Source organism: Hemiscyllium ocellatum, chromosome 13 (genome assembly GCF_020745735.1).
Source record: "Hemiscyllium ocellatum isolate sHemOce1 chromosome 13, sHemOce1.pat.X.cur, whole genome shotgun sequence".
In the NCBI taxonomy this organism is placed as follows: Eukaryota; Metazoa; Chordata; class Chondrichthyes; order Orectolobiformes; family Hemiscylliidae; genus Hemiscyllium; species Hemiscyllium ocellatum.
The window spans coordinates 64,648,677-64,670,620 of NC_083413.1; the positions used below are offsets into that span (position 1 = coordinate 64,648,677).

At 45.2% G+C, this 21,944-nt stretch overlaps 1 protein-coding gene across 1 annotated transcript; it reads right to left on the reverse strand.

The window, feature by feature from the left end:
* Positions 1–481: 481 nt before the first annotated feature.
* Positions 482–3,513, reverse strand: LOC132821583 (G-protein coupled receptor 55-like). The gene is made up of 2 exons (XM_060834242.1): positions 3,183–3,513; positions 482–2,960 (listed from the first exon to the last, which is right to left on the reverse strand). Exons 1-2 carry the CDS (start codon positions 3,202–3,204, stop codon positions 2,050–2,052), a joined length of 933 nt encoding a protein of 310 aa, XP_060690225.1. The 5' UTR covers positions 3,205–3,513; the 3' UTR covers positions 482–2,049.
* Positions 3,514–21,944: the final 18,431 nt, after the last annotated feature.

A 21,944-nucleotide genomic window follows, 5' to 3' on the forward strand; every position in this document is an offset into this window, starting at 1 on the left:
CTAACTGATACCAGCCACCCAGCTAACTGGCCCCCTCAAGGAATCAGAGCTGCTCTGACCACATACGTTTGTGGCTTGGAGCAATGGTTAGCAATGGTAGAAACACTAATTTCTTTCATCACACAGCTAATCACAAATCCGTCCTGCTATTACCACCGGACACATTTTAGTTGCCTAGCCCCATTATGAACGCCACTTCCTTGGACACTATGTGTTAAAGTGATACTTGAAGCTGGAACATCTGACTCAGAGGCAGGAATGGTAACCAACATGCAGGGGAGCAACAATGCTCAATGTGTTTGGGGTCATCAAATCATTGCTTCTGCAAATTCTGCACAAAAGCTATTAAGGTTTTTTTAATCTGAATTATTCTATGCCACAAAGAAACAAAAGTTACATAAAGTGTAATGTGGTCCCGCTGTGGTGAATTCTTAACAAGTTTCTTTTTAAAAGAAAAAAACAGAAAAAACCTTTAAACAAATTCAGGAAAATCACATGGTTTGTACTTTTGTATGGGTCAAAGTGACATTAAAAAATGACCAACAGCATCAGTGAAGTGGCCAACACATTACAGTCTTACACATTGCATAAAAAGTTTCTCAATCTTTTTGAAGGTGAAGTGTCATTTCATTGTTCTGTTGAAATTTGCAGGAAATTCCAGGTCGTGATGTTCAGTTCAGATCTTGAGAGAATGTCTTTGCTGCAGTTCGACCTTGGCCAAGTGCACAACACGTACAGCCACTCGGATGTGTGACCAGCTGTTTTCCCGTAAAAACATGTAAAGCCAAGTCTTAACTATAACATCCCATTTTCATTCAGATGAACAGGACAAACTCGCAGAGACAATAAAATGCATTAATATCTGCATGCTGTAAACAAGTTGGAGCTCCGAGACGGAATCAAAAGCAATTAAATTATCCTCAGAATATATTTCTTGTACAGTTAAATAACTAACAAGATGTTTGAAAAACAGCATTTCACAGCCTCCGCAGTCTAATGTTATATGGTGCCTCTTGGCTAGCAGCTGTCTTTTTAGGCCCAATTAGAAATGGACAAAAGAAACTGAGGAAAGTTGAGTTTCATAATGATGAAACTTCTCTGAACAAACTTTGATTTCTGAAATTCAAAGTGCATCCTCTGCAGCCAGTGATTTGATGAGACACCATTCACACTGACTAAGGGGCTCTCATAGTTGCAGTGAGTTAGCAGAGATACAGCCGGCCAAATGTCTTCCCTTGTGCTGCAGCCATTCTGTGATTCAAACCCCTGTGCAACTTGAAAAGCTGGGCCTTGCCTCAGCTTCCACCTTATGTTATTAAACAAAGATAAAATGCTGTCACCTTCCATACTTCAACTATTCCATTGCTACTTACACCTCCTGGAGGTTCATCTTTTGTACGGTATCCACCTCATTAATGAAGACCTCTTGACTTGCATCCCATTGGTCTGCCCCCTTTTCTCTCGATCTGGTGTGGAGGCGCCTCTGTTAGATTGAGGTGGACAAGACTCTAACCTCACACCTTTTATACATTGGCTGAGCTGAGATGTCGCTTTTTTTTAGAAAACTTTAAGTTATCTCAAGAATGTGACTTGAAAAGAGTTCTGGGATTTATATCTTAATGAACCGAAACCTGCAACCCATTCTAAAAGATGAAAGACTTAACTGCAATCTAGGTTTGTTCGATATATCATTTCAATTGCATGACTCAGTAATCTTTTGCTATAAATTCTGTGTCTTATGATCCTGCTCCACAGCTACCTGATGAAGGAGCAGTGCTCTGAAAGCTAGTGCTTCCAATATAACCCTGGTGTGGTGTGATTTTAAACTTTCTCTGGATGTGTCCTTAAAACCTGCTCAAGTGGAACATTTCCCAGCTCTGACGAGAGAGGGGATATCTTCCCATAGATGCTACTGAGTATGTCTACCGTTTTCGCATTTCAGTTCCCACTCTGTATTCTAAGTTTCCTCAATCTTGTTTTTTTTGTTTTAAAAAAGAAATGTCCTGAATTGACAACCATAAAAAACCTTAACGACTGAAATGATTATACTTAAGCTAAATTGACTGATTTCAGACTTTTCCTGTTTCCCTTCCAGAACTCTTCAACAACAAAATAGTAGTAGACAGCATCCAGAACGCAGTTTATATTCGCTAAACACAGACATATCTGCAGATAGTTGCGCACAGGCAGCCGATAATTATCTGCTATGAAGTCTTTCCGAACTAAAAAGTAGACGAGCATGCCTACATGATACGGGGTGAAGCAGACCAGAAATGTCAACAGATTGGAAAGGACGATTTTCACGGATTTCCTATTGGATTTGCCCTCTGGTTTCTGGTTCCCACTTTTCTGCAGAGCCCTGATAATCTGCACGGAACAGAAGATCATGATGAGAGCGGACGCTAGGAATATTGTCTGCAGGAAGGACACGACCGTCCCATTCCAGAGAGAGTTAGAATGGTTGAAGAAGCAGTATTGAGAGTTCTGGGGAGAACAGGGGTCCCGTTTGAAATAAATGCCGAGGCAGCAGGACCAGACAACAATCCAGACCACGGTGCAGGCCAGCATGGTTTTCTTGGTGGACCTTAAGGTTCGGGCCAGGAAGGGGTGTCTGATGGCGATGTAGCGGTCCAAGCTGATCATGGTGATGATTAAAATGCTGGCGTACGTGTTCACGTAGTACAGGGACTCCAAGAACTTGCAGAATCCCGGGCCCAGGGACCACGCACCCTTCTGGTAGGCGTAGATCTTGAACGGCAGCGAGAACAGCAGCAGGATGTCTGAGACGATCAGGTTCGCCATGTAGACGGCGGACGCGGTCCACTTTCTAAACCGGACGCAGAGCAGCCACAGGGCGCCGATGTTGAGGAACAAGCCGAAAGCAAACGTAGGTGGGTTAACGGCGACTTGGAAACTCTTCACGAAATCCGCTAACGTTCGGTTTCCTGCACAACTCCCCACTGAAACAGAACAGCACGAAGGTGTGAATGATCAGTTACTGCCTCTAACTGGTTACAGTTCAGTTTTACTTTACCAACGGCGGGTTGGCACCAACACAAAAACAAAGCCGGCTCCTGTTTTTTTTGTTTAAATGTTCCTAACATTTTTTCCATCATAAGCAAGTTCCCTCTAAGTTGATTCAATCCATTAAAATGTTGTCAAACATCAAACAAAAAACTTACTGCTAGTCACGGTCTGGTTCATTTTTGCTTTTCCTGTCTTTGGGATGTTACATTCTGTCTTCACGCTGATCTAAAATAGGAAACGCATTTGCAAATTGAGCTCTGATGATAGGCTTCCCCTTTCTGATTTCTTACTCACAGCGTGATTGATCAAATCAAGTCGTTTTCATTCGTTTACGTTTGCTCCCAGTTACAAGTACCCCTCTCGTTTTTTTTTTCTGAATTAACAGATAACTCAGTCTCTGCTTTTAAAGTAGGAGCAAAATTTACTGAAAACAACAAATGCTGGAGATCACAGTGGGTCAGGCAGCATCCATGGAGAGAGAGCAATCTAACTCTTCATCCGAGTTGAAGTGAAAGGGGGAGGGGGTTCTTCGTCTCGATCCCGCCCCAACAAAAGACTTCTTTCTCTTTCTTTCAGGCATCCAGGCGCACAAGCGTCAGCAACTTATGGACTCCAACACCCGCCCTCCCCTTTCCACCTCACGGACCCCATCCCCGCGGGTCACTCAGAGCTCACCCCTTACCGTCCCTTAGCACCCGCCCCTTTCCCAACCCTCAGGTACCATCCTTTTCTGCCCCCCAAGAGGTCAATTCCAGCCCTTGCCATGTGTTCACCATACCTTCTGACCTTCTTAGAACTGTAGAATCCAGACAGTGTGGAAACAGGCCCTTCGGCCCAACAAGCCCACACTGACCCTCCTAAGAGTAACCCACTGACCCATTCCCCTACTCCCTATACCCCTGACTAATGTTCCTAACCTACACATCCCTGAACACTATGGCAATTCAGCACGGCCAATTCACCTAATCTGCACATCTTTGGACTATGGGAGGAAACTGGAGCACCCGATGCAAACACCACACAGGTAGTCACCCAAGGCTGGAATCAAACCCGGGTCCCTGGCACTGTGAGGCAGCAGTGCTAACCACTGAACCACGATGTTGCCCAAATCTTCCCCTTTCTGAAGCTGAACATGCTCTCCTGGGCAAAACACTCTGTTTCATGTTCTTATGCACCCCCTCCCCCACATCTCAGTGAATTTTGGGCTCGCTGTGATGTTGACCTGGTTTTTCGCCACCTCTGTGCTCACTACTTCAGGCAGGAACCACCCAAACCCCCCCCCCCCCCACCCCCCCGCAAGTCCCACTGATGCCCTTCCCCGCATCCTGTTTTCATGCTCCACTTGGACCCCTCCCCCATGGCCTCTCACCTGCCCTCATTTTTTTCATTGAAAACTCTGGGCATGATGTCAGCCATTTCAATTTCTCTGCTTCTCTCACCCACTCTCACGTGCCCCATTCTGAAATTGCCACACTTCGCTCGCTCGGGTTCAACCCTCACTTTGTTATCAAACCCGCCAACAAAGGCTGTGCAGTTGTAATCTGACACACTGATCGTTACCTTACAGAAGCTCAATGCCGACTCTCAGACATTTCTTCCTACCGCCGTCCCTGACCGTGACCCCATCAAGCCATTGTTGCCAGGACTGTCACTCAGTTCATGACCTCAGAAGATCTTCCCCCCACTCAAACCCGGTCGGCCCATCATATCAGTCTGTCCCTGCCCCACCGAGCTCGTTTCCTCCTACCTTGTCTCGTTTCCTCCTACCTTGTCTCCACCCTCTCTCCACTTGCCCAGACCCTGCCCACCTACATCCACGGATCCTCTGATGCCCTCCACTGTGTTGACAATTTCCAGTTCCCTGGCCCTAACTGCCTCCTGTTAACCGTGGATGTCCAATCCCTCTGTACCTGAATCCCCCACCAGGATGGTCAGAGATCTCTCAGCTTCTTCCTCGACCAGAGACCTGAACACTCCCCATCCACCACTACTCTCCTCCGCCTAGCTGAACTTGTTCTCTCATTGAACAGTTTCTCCTTTAATTCACTCATTCTGCCAAGTCAAAGGAGTGGCTATTGGCACCCTCATATTATGCCTGCCTCTTTAGGGGTCTGTGGAATAATCCTTTTTACAGTCATACACTGCCCCCCCCCCCACAACTCTTCCTTCGGTACATTGACAACTGGTTTTGTGCTGCTTCATGCTTCGGCCAGCACTTTGAAATATTTGTTCATTTTGCCTTCAATTTCCACCCCTCTATAACTTTCACATCGTCCATCCCTGACACTTCCCTTCCTTTCCTTGACCTCTCCATCTCCATTTCGGGGAATAGACGTCGTATATGTTCGGATGATGCCACGTTCCACAACAGTGCTGCCGACATGGCTTGCTTCTTCCATACCATCTACTGTGGTTGACATGGCACTGAATCACATTCGACCTATCACCCAGGCTTCAGCCTTTGCCCCTTCCCATCACTCACGGCAGTGGGATCGGGTCACCCTTGTCCTCATTTTTCATCCCACCAGCCTCTGCATTCAAAGGATCATTCTCCACCATTTCAGGAAACTCCAGCAGAATGCCACCAACTTCCCCTCACTCCTCTATCAGCATTCCACAGGGATTGGTCTCTCCAGGATACCCCAGTCTATTTCTCGATGACCACCAATACCATCCCCCTTTCCCACAGAAAATGCAACACCTGCCCCTTCACCTCCTCCCTGCTCACCATCTAAGGGTCAAAACAGTCTTTCCAGGTGAAGCAGCATTTCACCTGTATCTCCTCCAATCTGAACTATTGCATTTGCTGCACCAAATGTGGCCCACTCGACAAACACAGATTTGCAGACCTGTTTGCCGAACACCTCCGGTGTGTGTGCAAGCATAACACCGACCTCCCCGTAGCCAGTTATTTTAACACAGTGTCAGCTCATATGCCCTCTTGTCCATGCTGGGCATGCTGCAATGTGGGCAAAGATGTTAAAAGGATGAGATATCACAATGCCACATTGAATCGTGAATTGGCACTGCACCAGATGTTTTCAATTTAAAACTGCCCTATTAGAATGAGCCACATGCTGCAACTGCAGGAAGTTGGTGTCAGTTAGTAAAACCAGTGGCTCTACAAATGACTGTGGTTACATACTTTAATAGACCTGGTTCTTTCCAGGATAGAACAGGCAATGTTTGCCACATCTCCCAGTTTGCTATCCACTGTGAGACTTGATGAATTTATTTCCACTTTATTCCTTCTGGCAACTAACCAAACAAAAAGACTGTGTGTGGAAGGTTGGTAAGGTAAGGATTTAAAAAAATATCTCTTTTGGCAATTTAGAGCAGAGGGGGTAATTGCATGATCCTCTTGCAGGATGTGGGAGGTAAGGGGCACAACTGGTGTCCCAGCTGACTTCACCTGTGAGAAGTGCACACAACCCTAGCTTCTCACAGACTGCGTTAGGGAACTGGAGCTGGATGAACTTTGGATGAACATTCAGGAAGCTGAGGCGGTGATAAAGAGGAGTTTTAGGGAGGTAGTCACACCTAAGTTACAGGATAAAGCTAGCTGGGTGACCATCAGGAGAGGGAAAGGGAATAGGCAGTCAGTGCATGGATCCCCTATACTCAATAATAAGCATACCATTTTGGATACTGATGTGGGGGACAACCTATCAGGGGGAAAGCCACAGCGGTTAGGTTTCTGCCACTGAGCCTGGCTCTGTGGCACAGATGGGAAGGAGGGCAATAGAAGAGTGATAGTGATAGGAGATTCAATGGTTAGAGGAACAGGCAAGAGAATCTGTGGTGACAAACCAGACTCCCACCTGATAGGGTCAGGGATGTCTCAGATCAAGTCTACAACATTCTTAAGAGGGAGGGTGAGCAGCCAGAAGTCGTACACCTCGGTACCAATGACATAGCGAGGAAAAGGAATAGCAACCTGAAAAATGAATATAGGGAGTTAGGTTGGAAGCTAAAAGGCAGGAGGAGCAGAGTAGTAATCTCAGGATTGCTACCAGTGCCACGGGCTAGTGAGGTTAGGAACAGAGAGCGAGTGCAGCTGAACATGTGGCTGCAGAGCTGGTGTAGGAGGGAGGGCTTCAGATATGTGGATCATTGGGAGACCTTCTGTGGAAGATGGGACCTGTACAAGGAGGACCCTTGCACCTGAACTGGAGGGGTACCAATATCTTAGATGGGAAGTTTGCTAGAGCTTTTAGGAGGGTTTAAAATAATTTGGCAGGCAGATAGGAACCGGAGCGATAGATCAGAGGATGGGATAGCTGGTGAACAGGAGATACAGAGTGCAGACAGACAGTCTGTGAGGAAGGGTAGACAATTGATAGGGCAGAGTTACAGTCGGTGTGATGGGTTGGAGTGTGTCTCTTTTAACACAAGAAGTGTCAGGAATAAGGGTGATGAACTCAAAGCATGGATCAATACTTGGAGCTATGATGTTGTGGCCATTATGGAGACTTGGATATCACAGGGGCTGGAATGGTTGTTGGATGTTCCAGACTTTAGATGTTTCAAAAGCAATATGGAGGAAGGAAGAAGATATGGGGGAGTGGTGTTGCTCATCAGGGATTGTACAACAGCTGCAGAAAGGGAGGTCATCAAGGAGGGTTTGTTTACCTAGTCAGTATGGGTGGAAGTCAGAAACAGGAAAGGAGCAGTCACTTTATTGGGAGTTTTCTACTGCCCTCCCCACCCTCCCAATAGCAACAGAGACATGGAGGAGCAGATTGGGAGGCAGAGTTTGGAAAGGTACAGAGGTAACAGGGTTGTTGTCATGGGTGACTTCAACTTCCCTAATGTTGATTGGAACCTCCTTAGTGCAAATAGTTTGGAAGAAGCAGTTTTTGTTGGGTGCGTCCAGGAAGGATTCCTGTCTCAATATTTAGATAGGCCAATTAGGGGGAGGCCGTGTTGGATTTGGTACTTGAGAATGAACCAGGTCAGGTGTCAGATCTCTCAGTGGGACAGCATTTCAGTGATAATGATTAGAACTCCCTAACCTTTACTATTGTCACATAGAGAGGGATAGGAGCAGACAGTATGGGAAAGTATTTAATTGGGGGGAGGGGAAGCAATGTTTTTAGGTAGGAACTGTGGAGCATAAGTTGGGAACAGATATTCTCAGCTGAAAATGTGTTGCTGGTTAAAGCACAGCAGGTTAGGCAGCATCTCAGGAATAGGGAATTCGACGTTTCGAGCATAAGCCCTTCATCAGGAATGAGAGAGAGTAGCCAAGCAGGCTAAGATAAAAGGTAGGGAGGAGGGACTTGGGGGAGGGGCGATGGAGGTGGGATAGGTGGAAGGAGGTCAAGGTGAGGGTGATAGGCCGGAGTGGGGTGGGGGCGGAGAGGTCAGGAAGGAGATTGCAGGTTAGGAGGGCGGTGCTGAGTTGAGGGAACCGACTGAGACAAGGTGGGGGGAGGGGAAATGAGGAAACTGGAGAAATCTGAATTCATACCTTGTGGTTGGAGGGTTCCCAGGCGGAAGATGAGGCGCTCCTCCTCCAGCCGTCGTGTTGTTATGTTCTGCCGGTGGAGGAGTCCAAGGACCTGCATGTCCTCGGTGGAGTGGGAGGGAGAGTTAAAGTGTTGAGCCACGGGGTGGTTGGGTTGGTTGGTCCGGGAGGCCCTGAGGTGTTCTCTGAAGCATTCCGCAAGTAAGCGGCCTGTCTCCCCAATATAGAGGAGGCCACATCGGGTGCAGCGGATGCAATAGATGATGTGTGTGGAGGTACAGGTGAACTTGTGGCGGATATGGAAGGATCCCTTGGGGCCTTGGAGGGAAGTGAGTGTGGAGGTGTGGGCGCAAGTTTTACATTTCCTGCGGTTGCAGGGGAAGGTGCCGGGGGTGGAGGTTGGGTTGGTGGGGGGTGTGGATCTGACGAGGGAGTCACGAAGGGAGTGGTCCTTGCGGAACGCTGATAGGGGAGGGGAGGGAAATATATCCTTGGTGGTGGGGTCCGTTTGGAGGTGGCGGAAATGACGGCGGATGATACGTTGTATGCGGAGGTTGGTGGGGTGGTAGGTGAGAACCAGTGGGGTTCTGTCTTGGTGGCGGTTGGAGGAGCGGGGCTCAAGGGCGGAGGAGCGGGAAGTGGAGGAGATGCGGTGGAGGGCATCGTCGATCCCGTCTGGGGGGAATCTGCGGTCCTTGAAGAAGGAGGCCATCTGGGCTGTGTGGTGTTGGAACTGGTCCTCCTGGGAGCAGATGCGGCGGAGACGAAGGAATTGGGAATATGGGATGGAGTTTTTGCAGGGGACGAAGGAATTGGGAATATGGGATGGGACGAAGGAATTGGGAATATGGGATGGAAACCTACAACAGAAATGTAGGTGTTGGTTAGGGAGCACTTGCTATGAGTGCTGCTCAGTAGGTTTGTCTCACTGAGGCAAGGAAGGGATGGTAGGGCAAAGGAACCTTGGATGACAAGCGATATAGAACATCTTGTCAAGAGGAAGAAGGAAACTGACTTAAGACTGAGGAGGCGAGGATCAGACACTGCTCTAAAGCGTTACAAGGTAGCCAGGAAAGAACTGAAGAAAGGACGTAGGAGAGCTAGAAGGGGGCATGAAAAAGCCTTGGCTGGTAGGATTAAGGGAAACCCCAAGGCATTCTACACTCACGTGAGGAACAAGAGGATGGCCAGAGTGAGGGAAGGGTCGATTAGGGATAGTGAAGGGAACTTGTGATTGGAGTCAGAGAAGGTAGGGGGAGGTCCTTATTGAATGCTTTGCTTTAGTATTCACTCATTTGTGAGGACAGCATGAAATAGGCTGATACGCTCAACAGGTTGATGCTAAGAAGGAGGATGTGCTGGAAATTTTGAAAAGCATGAGGATAGATAAGTCTCCTGGGCCAGATGCGATAAACCCAAGGTTACTACAGTAAGTGAGGGAGGAGAGTGCTGCACCTTTGGTGATGATCTTTGAGTTGTCACTGTCTACTGGAGTAGTACCAGATGTTTGGAGGGTGGCAAATGTTCAAGAAAGGGAATAGGGATAACTCTGAGAATTACAGGTTAGTCAGTCTTATGTTCATTGTAGAGGATTCTGAGAGACAGGATTTATGAATATTTGGAAAAGCATAGTTTGATTAGAGATAGTCAACATGGGTTTGAGAGGGGCAGGTTAAGCCTCATAGGCCTTATTGAATTATTTGAGGATGTGACAAAACACATTGATGAAGGTAGAACAGTGGAGGTGGTGTACATGGATTTTAGTAAGGCATTTGATAAAATTCCCCATGAACTGACAACTGACTGTCTGTCTGTCACAGGGTCCCCACCTCACCCATTCCTCTTGGAGACATTGACTGTCTGTCGTAGGGTCCCCATCTCTTAAAGGAATCAAGACAGAGAACTGGAGAGGATTAGAAGGGTACTCCCCAGCTTGGGAGCTGAGCAAGTGAAGGCACAGCATTGAATGATGGAGCAATTAGAATTGAGGATGCTCAAGAAACCAGAATTAAAGCCGCATAACTGTCCTGGAGGGTTGCTCATTCAGAAAGTAATGTATCAGGGATTACAGGGAAGCCTGTCTGTCTGGATAGACAATTGGTTAGCCCATAGAAGACAGAGGGTGGTCGTAGATGGAAAATATTCAGCCTGGAGCTCAGTGAACAGTGGTGTTCCTCAGGGATCGGTTCTGGGACTTCTGCTTTTTGTGATTTTTGGATGTGGAAGTGTAAGTGGAAGGGTGGGTTAGTAAGTTTGCCAATGACACAAAGGTTGGTGAAGTTGTGGGTAGTGTGGAGGGCTGTTGTACGTTGCAATGAGACTTTGACAGGATGCAGAGCTGGGCTGAGAAGTGGCAGATGGAGTTCAACCTGGAAAAGTGTGACGTGATTCATTTTAGAAGGTCGAATTTGAATGTAAATTACAGGATTAAAGTCAGGATTCTTGGCAGTATGGAAGAACAGAGGGATATTGGGGTCCACATTCATAGATCCCTCAAAGTTGCCACCCAAGTTGATACTGTTGTTAAGAACGCATACGGTATGTTAGCTTTCATTAGCAGGAAAGATGTGGAAGATTTAGAGAGGGTGCAGAGGAGATTTACCAGGATGCTGCCTGGACTGGAGTGCAAACCTTATGAAGAAAAGGTGAGAGAGTTAGGATTTTTCTCATTGAAGCAAAGAAGGATGCATGGTGACGTGATAGAGGTATACAAGATGAAGAGAGGCATAGATATAGCAAACAGACCACCTACATCCGTGACACCAATCACACCCTCCACTTCTTTGGTAACTTACAGTTCCTCCTAGAGGTGGCCAGAAGTTGTGCCAGGGCCGGATGATGCATCGGGGTGAGCAAGAGTCCAATGGTACGGAGGGGCAGACCGAGAGCTGGAAAGAGGGTAGGCCCGGGCAGGTACTGGGGTGGGCTGTCCTAGAGGTGGCTGGAAAGTGCAAAAGACAGCGAGGGAAACCATAACATGGGTAGGCCGTCCTGATTGCTGTCTTCCTGGGGGGCTTGGGGAAACAGGGTGGGCTGGTCTAGAGGTGGCTGGAAGGTGTGTCAGGGCGGAACCGAGAGCTGGAATGGGCATGGGGTGGGCCAAGAGCCAGAAGGGGCATAGGGGCAGGCTACCATAAAGTGGCCAGAAGGTGAGAGGGACGGGTAGCTTGCTGGGTTGCTTGGGGCAGGTCTGTAGTTTATGTACTGTTTTTTCTGTAATTGGACTGCCTCATGTAAATGTCATTGTTCCTGATTTGTGACTGAAAGTGGGATTTGAGGTTTGTCCACATTTCCCTGAAAACTGGTTGAACAGCAGGATTTGGGGCCTGGCTTTGCTGCTCCTCTCCCTTGTAAAATTGTTGTTCCTCTCTATACAGCTGTCAATGTTAACTGTCTTTTGTTAGCTGTGTATTGTTTAATAAAATTTTTAAAAATGGAAAAAAAAACTTCCAGTTCTCCAGCCCCAGTGCTTTATGTTCACTATGGCTGTGCAGTCCTTACATACGGACCGCAAGGATGGCCTCCATGCCCTCAGCTTCGTCCTCTCCAAGAGACCCATCCAGTTCCCCTTCATGAATACCTTCCTCTGCCTCGCCAAACTAGTTCTCACCCTTAATAGCATTTCCTTTAACCCCTACCATCTCTTCCAAATCCAGAGGGTGGCCATGGGTACTGGAATGATCCCCAGCAATGCCTGCCTCTTTGCTGGCCACATCGAACAGTCACTCTTCAGTACCTTGACAGGCACTGTGCCCCAAATCTTCCACCATTACATCAATGACTGCATCGGCGCAGCATCCTGTGCCCAGGCTGAACTGGAGCTGTTCATCAACTTCACCCACAACATCCACCCTGCTCTCAAATTCACTTGCTCCATCTTGGACTCCTCCCTCCCCTTTTTTGACCTCTGTATTTCCAGTCTCCAGATGGACTTGTAACAAAAACCCACAAACTCCCAAAACCACCTGGACTACATCTCCTCCCACCCAGTATCTTGCAAGAACACCATTGTGTTCTCCCAATTCCCCCGCCTCTGCTGCATCTGCTTGGATGAGGAGACATTCCACTCCCAAGCATCCCAGAATATCCACCTGTTTGGAACAATGTGTTTTTCTTGCTTATGGCATCCAGAAGCCCTCCAACTCGCCTCCTCCATTCCCTGTTCCACTCATCTCAACCCTCCCCAAATGCAATAAAGACAGGGTCCCTCTTGTCCTCACCTACCACCCCACCAGTATCTGCATCCAATGCATCGTCGTTAAACACTTCAGCCAACTCCGACTAGACTCTACTACCAAGGACATCTCCTCCTCACCCCTCTCTGCTTCCACGAGTACTGCTCCTTTCGCCAATCCTTGGTCCGCTCCATTCTTCCCACCAACACCCCAACCCCCAGGTATCTTCCACTGCAATTGGAAAAGAGCAAAACCTGTCAGCACATCATCCCCTTCCCCTTCCTCCAGGGCCCCAAACAGTCCTTCTAGATGGGACAGAGATTCATCTACCTCTCCTCTAACCTAGTTTACTGTATCCAGTGCCCCAATATGGTCTTCTCTACTTCGGGGAGACCACACATAAACTCAGGGAACATTTCGCTGAGCATTTCAGCTGGGTCCACAGGGGCCGACTGGACTTCCTAGTCACCGCCTATTTTAATTCCCCTTCCACACTTCCTTTCCGACATGACCATCCTTGGCCTCCTCCATTGCCATAATGAATCAGACCCCACATTGGAGTAACAGCACCTCATCTTCCCCCTGGGTAGCCTACAGCCTGGAGGACTCAACATTGAGTTCTCCAATTGCAAATAACTTCCCTCCTCATCCCCTGACTCCATTCCCAGCCCTCTCTTCCATTCCTTGTATTGACCCTTCCTTCTAGCCTTCATTCCTCCCATCAACTAACCAGGTCAGACCCTCTATCTGTGTTCACCTATTGCCACCTCACCACCCTGTCCCCCAACTCCTTCAATCGTCAGCTCCCCTTACACCCACCCCCAGTCCTGAATAAGGTTACACCCGAAGCACTGACTTCTTCACCTCATGATACTACCTGGCTTGCTGTGTTCTTCCAGCCTCCTGCTTGTCTACCATAGATGGAGTGGACACCAAGAGTCTTTTTCCCATAGCAGAAATATCTATCATGAGGGGACATAATTTCAAGGTGATTGGAGGAAGGTTTAGGAGAGATATCAAAGGTCGGTTCTTTACAGAGAGAGTGGTGGGTGCATGGAATGCAGTGCCAGCAGTAGTAGTAGAGTCAGATACATTAGGGACATTTAAGTGACTGCTGAATAGGCACATGGACAATAGTAAAATGAGGGTATGTAGGTCTTAGAGTGGGACAAAAGGTCGGTACAACATCGAGGGCTGAAGGTAAAAACAAGGACTGCAGATGCTGGAAACCAGAGTCTAGATTAGAGTGGTGCTGGAAAAGCACAGCAGGTCAGGCAGCATCCGAGGAACAGGAAAATCAATGTTTCATGCAAAAGCCATTCATCAGGAATCTATTCCATATGAAGGGCTTTTTCCCAAAATGTCGATTTTCCTGCTCCTTGGAAGCTGCTTGACCTGTTGTGCTTTTCCAGCACCACTCTAATCAAGGGCTGAAGGGCCTATACTGTTCTATGTTCTGTGTAACTGACTCACTGATGAATAAAATCTTTGATCATTTTGAATGAAGATGAGTGGTTCAGCAATGATTAAGTACTATTATTATTATAAGCTCTATTGTTTAATGTTTAACTTCGTATGAAGTGGCTCCCCATAGAACAGCTGTAAAGACGACAACATGGCAGCCAGCTTTGCTATGGCAGAATTGATTGAGAACATAAGTATGAAAGCATTGTTTGTGGTACATTTTCAAGATAAGCAATATAGAATTTTTTTTAAACCGAGGCATGTGACTTCCTGATATAGTAACAGGGTAATTTGCTGAACAATGTAAATTTTAGATTGCCCTCAATTGTGTGACTTTGAAAAATCATCCTAAAAACTTTCTCAAGTTCTCCTTTTCTAAGACAGGCATTCAACGTTTCTTGCAGCTGTGAAACAAAACCAGTTTTACATTATTTTACATTCTTAAATTCTTAAGAACAATCCGCTAAATGAAATTCAGATGATTTCACTCACACTAATTGCATGATTCCCCATCCGCTAACATGCCTTTCACCATCAGGAAATTACTTGGTGACACCCACTGATGAGATTCATTGAAAGATAATGCTTTTGGCAATTTATTTTTCATTCACAGGACGAAGGCATCACTATGATAGAATTCAAACTCATGTACACGAGACATTAGCCTGAGGGTAAGCCGGAATTACTCGCCAAGTGACAGTATCACCATGCTACTAAAATTATGGAAGGTAATCTTTGCATGTTGAGTTGTACTCCAGCAAGAGTCAATAAGGAGTCATAGAGTCATACAGCAGGGAAACAGATCCTTCGGTTCACCTCTTCCACACTGACCAAACAGCCCAATCTGATCTAGTCCTATTTGCCATTATTTGGCCCATACCCCTTTCAACCTTTGCAACTCATGATTAGATCCAGATGCCTTTTAAACGTTATAAAAGTACCAGCCTCCACCACTTCCTCTGGCAGCTCATTGCATACACACATCACCTCTGTGTAAAATAGTTGCCCCTTAGATGCCTTTTAAATCTTTCCCCTCTCATGTTAAACCTTTGCACTGAAGTTTTGGATTCCCCACTCTAAGAAAAGGATTTTGATTTATTCACCCTATCCATGCCCCTCATGATTTTATAAACTTTTATAAAAGGTCACCCCTCAGCCTCCAATGCTCCTGGGAAAACAGCCCCAGCCTATTCAGCCTCTCCCTATAGTTCAAACCCTCCAATCCTGGCAACATCCCCGTAAATATTTTCTGCACCCTTAAATTTAACAACATCCTTCCTATAGGAGGAAGACCAAAATTGGACATAGTAATCCAAAAGTCGTCTCAACAATGTACAGTCACAAAATAGCATCCCACCAGGAGGGACATGAATAGGGTAAGTCGACAAGGTCTTTTCCCTGGGGTGGGGGAGTCCAGAACTAGAGAGCATAGGTTTAGGGCGAGAGGGGAAAAATTTAAAAAGGATCAAAGGGGCAACTTTTATTTAAAAAACGCAGAAGGTGGTGCATGTATGGAATGAGCTACCAGAGAAAGTGGTGGAGGCTAGTACAATTACAACATTTAAAAAATTAAAAATCACACAACACCAGGTTATAGTCCAACAGGTTCAATTGGAAGCACTAGCTTTCGGAGCACTGCTCCTTCATCAGGTGATAGTGGAAGGCACAATCGTAACACAGAATTTATAGCAAAAATTTGCAGTGTGATGTAACTGAAATTATACATTGAAAAATTGATTGTCTGTTAAGCCTTTCATCTGCTAGAATACAGTGATAGTTTCACTTCTTTCATGTGTAAATCACAAAACCTTTTTTTAAAAGTTGCAGTCTTGGGTTAGCTGTTAACAATGGTGATAGCTAGACAATATGTTGAAGGTTGCAAATGTGTTGCTGGTCAAAGCACAGCAGGCCAGGCAGCATCTCAGGAATAGAGAATTCGACGTTTCGAGCATAAGCCATTCCTGATGAAGGGCTTATGCTCAAAACGCCGAATTCTCTATTCCTGAGATGCTGCCTGGCCTGCTGTGCTTTGACCAGCAACACATTTGCAGCTGTGATCTCCAGCATCTGCAGACCTCATTTTTTACTCGAATATGTTGAAGGTGTTAGCCCCTTGTGTTCTCTGTCTATGACCTGATGTTTAGATTGATTCTAATCTAAAAAGTGAGATAACAGAGTTTTACATAAATTCATGCAGTTTTTGAGCTCAGAGTTCTACATGAATGTATGCAGCTTTTGAGCAAAGTGCAATGTAACCACTACACACACACTCACATACACACGGCCACAGGTACACACCGACGCGCACAGAGACACCCACACACACCCTTATAGACACACACACACTCCCATACTCACACATGCACCCCCTCACAGACTTAAGACACTCTGCACTCACTACACACACACACACACACACACACACACACACACACCTTTCTCACACTCACAACCCACACCCCAGACAGACACACACACAGACAGACAAAGACCCACATGCACACATATATTTTGTGGGGTGAATTTGTACTTGCGGAGTTACATTGCACTGTGCTCAAAAACTGCATACATTCATGTAGAACTCTGAGCTCAAAAACTGCATGAATTTATGTAAAACTCTGTTATCTCACTTTTTAGATTAGAATCAATCTAAACATCAGGTCATAGACAGAGAACACAAGGGGCTAACACCTTCAACATATTCGAGTAAAAAATGAGGTCTGCAGATGCTGGAGATCACAGCTGCAAATGTGTTGCTGGTCAAAGCACAGCAGGCCAGGCAGCATCTCAGGAATAGAGAATTCGGCGTTTTGAGCATAAGCCCTTCATCAGGAATGGCTTATGCTCGAAACGTCGAATTCTCTATTCCTGAGATGCTGCCTGGCCTGCTGTGCTTTGACCAGCAACACATTTGCAACCTTCAACATATTGTCTAGCTATCACCATTGTTAACAGCTAACCCGAGACTGCAACTTTTAAAAAAAGGTTTTGTGATTTACACATGAAAGAAGTGAAACTATCACTGTATTCTAGCAGATGAAAGGCTTAACAGACAATCAATTTTTCAATGTATAATTTCAGTTACATCACACTGCAAATTTTTGCTATAAATTCTGTGTTACGATTGAGCCCTCCACTATCACCTGATGAAGGAGCGTCGCTCCAAAAGCTAGTGTGCTTCCAATTAAACCTTTTGGACTATAACCTGGTGTTGTGTGATTTTTAACTTTGGACACCCCAGTCCACACCAGCATCTCCAAATCATAACATTTAAAAAGGTATTTGGATGGCTATATGAATAGGAAGGGTTAGAGGGAAATTCATGAAGTGCTGGTAAATGAGACTAGATTAGGTGAGGATATCTGATTGGCCTGGATGGGTTGGACCAAAGGATCTATTTCCATGCTGTGCACATCTATGACTCTATAACTCCTATATTCAAATGTTCTGACTAATGAAGGGCAAATGTCCCAAATGACTTCATCACCTGTCTGTCTGTGGGTCCACTTTCAAGGAACAATGCACCTGCATCCCTAGGTTTCTGTTTGGCAATATTCCCCAGGGTCTTTATAAAACTTGCCCTGGTTTGCCTGACCAAAATGCAATACCTCACACTTACGTAAATTAAACTCCACCTACCATCTGATCGAGGTCCTTTTTACTCTAAGACTATCCACTATCTTCACTATCCACTTTTTGTGTCATCTGCAAACTTATGAACCATACCTCCCATGTTTACATGCAAATCATTTATAGAAATGACGAAAAGCAGTGAACACAGCACCGATCCTTGTGGCACATCGCCGGTCACAGACTTCCAGTCCAAAAAATAACCCTTTACCACCACCCTCCATCTCCTACCTTTAAGCCAATTTTGTATCCATTTGGCTAGATCCACCTGATCTAACTGTGCCAACCAGTCCACCATGCAGAACCATGTCAAATGCTTTGCTGAAGTCCAGGAAGACAAGGCCCACTGCTCTACCTTCAATCTTCTTTGTCATCTCTTGAAAAAACTCCATCAAGCTAATAAGACACAATTTTCCATGCATAAAGCTCTGTTGACTATCCCTAATGCCTTTCCAAATGCATGTAAATTCTGTCCCTCAGAATCCACTCCAACAACTTACCTACTAGTGACAAAACCTCAGAGAAAGATAAGAGATTGGCCAAAATTAAATTAAACTAAATTACTTTTATTGATGTGAAATAATCTTTTTGAATGTCATGTATCCTTTCAATGAGTGGCATACTCAGTCTCTAACCTCTACTCAAAACTGATGTATTCACATATTTCTACAGTGTTCTATTTTCTGCCAGAGTTCAAATATCCTTCAAACTTTATGCAATCTGGCAGTGGTTAAGGCACCATGGCACTCAGATGCCAGTTCTAACTATAAAAGGAACTGACAACTCAGATAGAGCTAACTGAAAATCAGTAAGAAAGAAATAAACTTAGTATGGTAACTCCTATCTGAATTGATTCACATATTTGCCAATCAACTTCTTCACACTTACAACTAGACTGGAAAAATGTGGGAAAATGCTGAAATACAGTTTTGCATGTTTCGAACCCTGATTTGCATCTATTATCATTTACACTGCGTTATCCAAGTTACCCAATATGCACAGGACTGTGTTTTTATATACATGTTAGCAGTTCATTATTCTCGGCAATCTCTGCACTCACATTGCACATATAATACGAAATCTTAAAGAGGCCAGAACAACTTTGGAGCTGATAGCATCAGTTTAATATGGTGAAGTAGCTATAGTTGCACCCAACTGGCACTTTATCTCTTCAAAGTAGTTTTTGATTAAAATGTTCACAAGATAACAACCAGATTCCCTCTTTTGACCTGGATATAATACCATTCCATTTGCACTAGCACTCTGGATTCAAATGTAACTACATGTCCTTGTTGCATTAAGATTGTTCCAAGTCCTTCTCACTTGAATCACATTGCAGATAATTACATCATTGACATAATAGTTTTTCAATACTGGTGTTGCAGTCACTATTTGTGAGATTTTAGAGAATGCTGCTTCTTACTCTGTTCCCAATATCACTGAACATCCTTGGCAATGACACGCATAATGTTTCACACGACTATGACAAATTGAGCAAGAAGTTAGTCACCTGTAATATGTGCCTAATGGTGGTGATCACATGACTACAGAAATTCTAAGACAATATTGTGTTTCTACCTCAGACAAAATCACGCACCATCTTTACTTGGAGCTGTGCTGTTTTCTTTAGCTTTAACTCTCTTCCCAACATCACTGCAGGAGTACCCACATCAGAAAGACTTCAGCTGTTAAAGAAGATAGCTCAGCACCACATTGTCACGATTGACCAGGTATCTGCAAAGTGTTGGTCATGTAGGAATACCTACATTCCATTAAAGAATTTTAAAAAGTCCAGGCAACATTTCATTTAAAAAACAAGGTAATCATTTAGCCCTTTAACCAGCATTTCTTTAAATCATGATCAGTCCATTTGTAGTTTCTCAATACAGAATTTAAGCAAGACATTATGCTCAAAGACCACAGTTATCACATGAACCATTCAATCATGCACTTTTACAACTTTATCTTCACTGCATTTTCTCTTCTAGAATTATCTAATATTCTTTTCTGGTCTCCCAAATCGATTTTGGATGATAAAATATAGAAAGCACTTATGTTGCACTCCCACTATAGTCCCTCAATGATTCCTCTTATCTAGAATTGTTACACTTTCATGGGTCTCAAAGATGTGTTACCACAGTAATGATATCCAAATTGTGATTAAATTAGATTGTAAATCCAAAAGAAAGTTGGATTTACATTGTAGAGTGCCTACATTGTGGAAACAGGCCATCGGGACTACACCAACCTTCCAAAGAGCATCCCACCCACTCCCTCATATTTCGCATAGCCAATCCATCGAGCCTGAACAATCCTCTACCTTACAGGACAACTTAGCCTGGCCAATCCACTGAACATCTTTGGACTATGGGGGGAAAATGGAGAACCCGGTGACAACCCACGCAGACATGGGGAGAATGTGCAAACTCTACACAATCAGTTGAGGCTGGAATCAAACCCGGGCCCCTTGTGCTGTGAGACATCAGCACTGACCATTTAGCCACCATGCTACCCCAAATGTTACTATTCTATATTATCTATCTAAATCCTGTATACAAGGGAATGGATAATTTTCCGGTTGTGAGAAGGGGTTTACCATTTGTTTAAAATCCCCACAGAGATGAACTGAGCCAGCAGGCTTCACAATCAGTATGACCAGTGCTGTCCATTCCGCAAATTGTACTGGTTTGATGATTCCTTCACTTTCCAGTCTCCTGATTTCTGCCTCTACTTTTACCCATAAGGCAAATGGCATTGGGTGGGCCTTGCAGAATCATGGAATTGCTTCCTGGCCAACATGCAAGGTGGCCTCAGCTCCTTTGATAGTCCCTAGATCTTCCTGAAAATGTCCAGGCATTTAATTAGGAGTTTATTTTCTAATCGAGCCCATCAAGGTGAATCTTTCTCTACATTCAGGCTTTGGCTTGTGCCTTTTACTACGAGCAGTCGTAACTGAACCAGCTGCTCCTCATATGAGACTGGAACTAAAGTTGTACCTATAATCACCAAAGGTTTCCTGTTATAGGCTCTCAAGCTAGCTGAGGTCTTATGCCAACTTAAGGGTTGGAGTCCAGAATGAATGTTATTAAAGACTGGTGAATCATTGATAGAATTGCACCAGTATCAAGCACCATTGGAACCAGGTGGCCATTTAACCAGATAGTTATTTTGATTGGTTCTGATTTGGATGTCGCTAAGCAATTAAACTGTTCCAAGCCAGTTGCTGGTGGTCTTTCCATGGTGTGCACTCGCTTGGGTATTAGCCTATGAGTTTGCATATTCAAATTAGGCTCTTACTTAATTTAGGTCTGGTGGGACTCTTGCTCTCTCGAGTCCTCAAACTGGTAGCAACAACAATGGCTTACCATCCTCTATACTGAAGAAAATTTTAACCAGTTGGCCGAGGCTTGGCTTTGTTTTGGGGTTTTGATGTTGACTGACCCAGATTCCCTCTGTTCAGTATATAGAACAGAGAACGTTACAGCGCAGTGCAGACCCTTCGGCCCTCGATGTTGCACCACCCTGTCAAAATAATCTGAAGCCCATCCCACCTACACTATTCCATGTACTCCATTTTCCTGTCCAATGACGACTTAAATGCACTTAAACTTGGAGAAAGTGAAGACTGCAGATGCTGGAGATCAGAGCTGAAAAATGTGTTGCTGGAAAAGTGCAGCAGGTCAGGCAGCATCCAAGGAGCAGGAGAATCAATGTTTCGGGCATAATTCCTGAAGAAGGGCTTATACCCAAAACGTCGATTCTCCTGCTCCTTGGATACTGCCTGACCTGCTGCAGTTTTCCAGCAACACATTTTTCTGCACTTAAACTTGGCAAATCTACTACCGGTGCAGACAAAGCATTCCATACCCTTACTACTCTCTGAGTAAAGAAACTACCTCTGACGTCTGTCTTATACCTATCTCCCCTCACTTTAAAGTTGTGTCCCCTCATGTTTGCCATCCCCATACTTGGAAAAAGGCTCTCCCTGTCCATCCTATCTAACCCTCTGATTATGTTGTATGTCTCTATTAAGTCACCTCTCAACTTTCTTCTTTCTAACGAGAACAGCCTCAAGGCCCTCAGCCTTTCCTTGTAAGACATTCCTTCCATACCAGGCAACATCCTAGTAAATCTCCTCTGCACCCTTTCCAAAGCTTCCACATCCTTTTATAATGCGG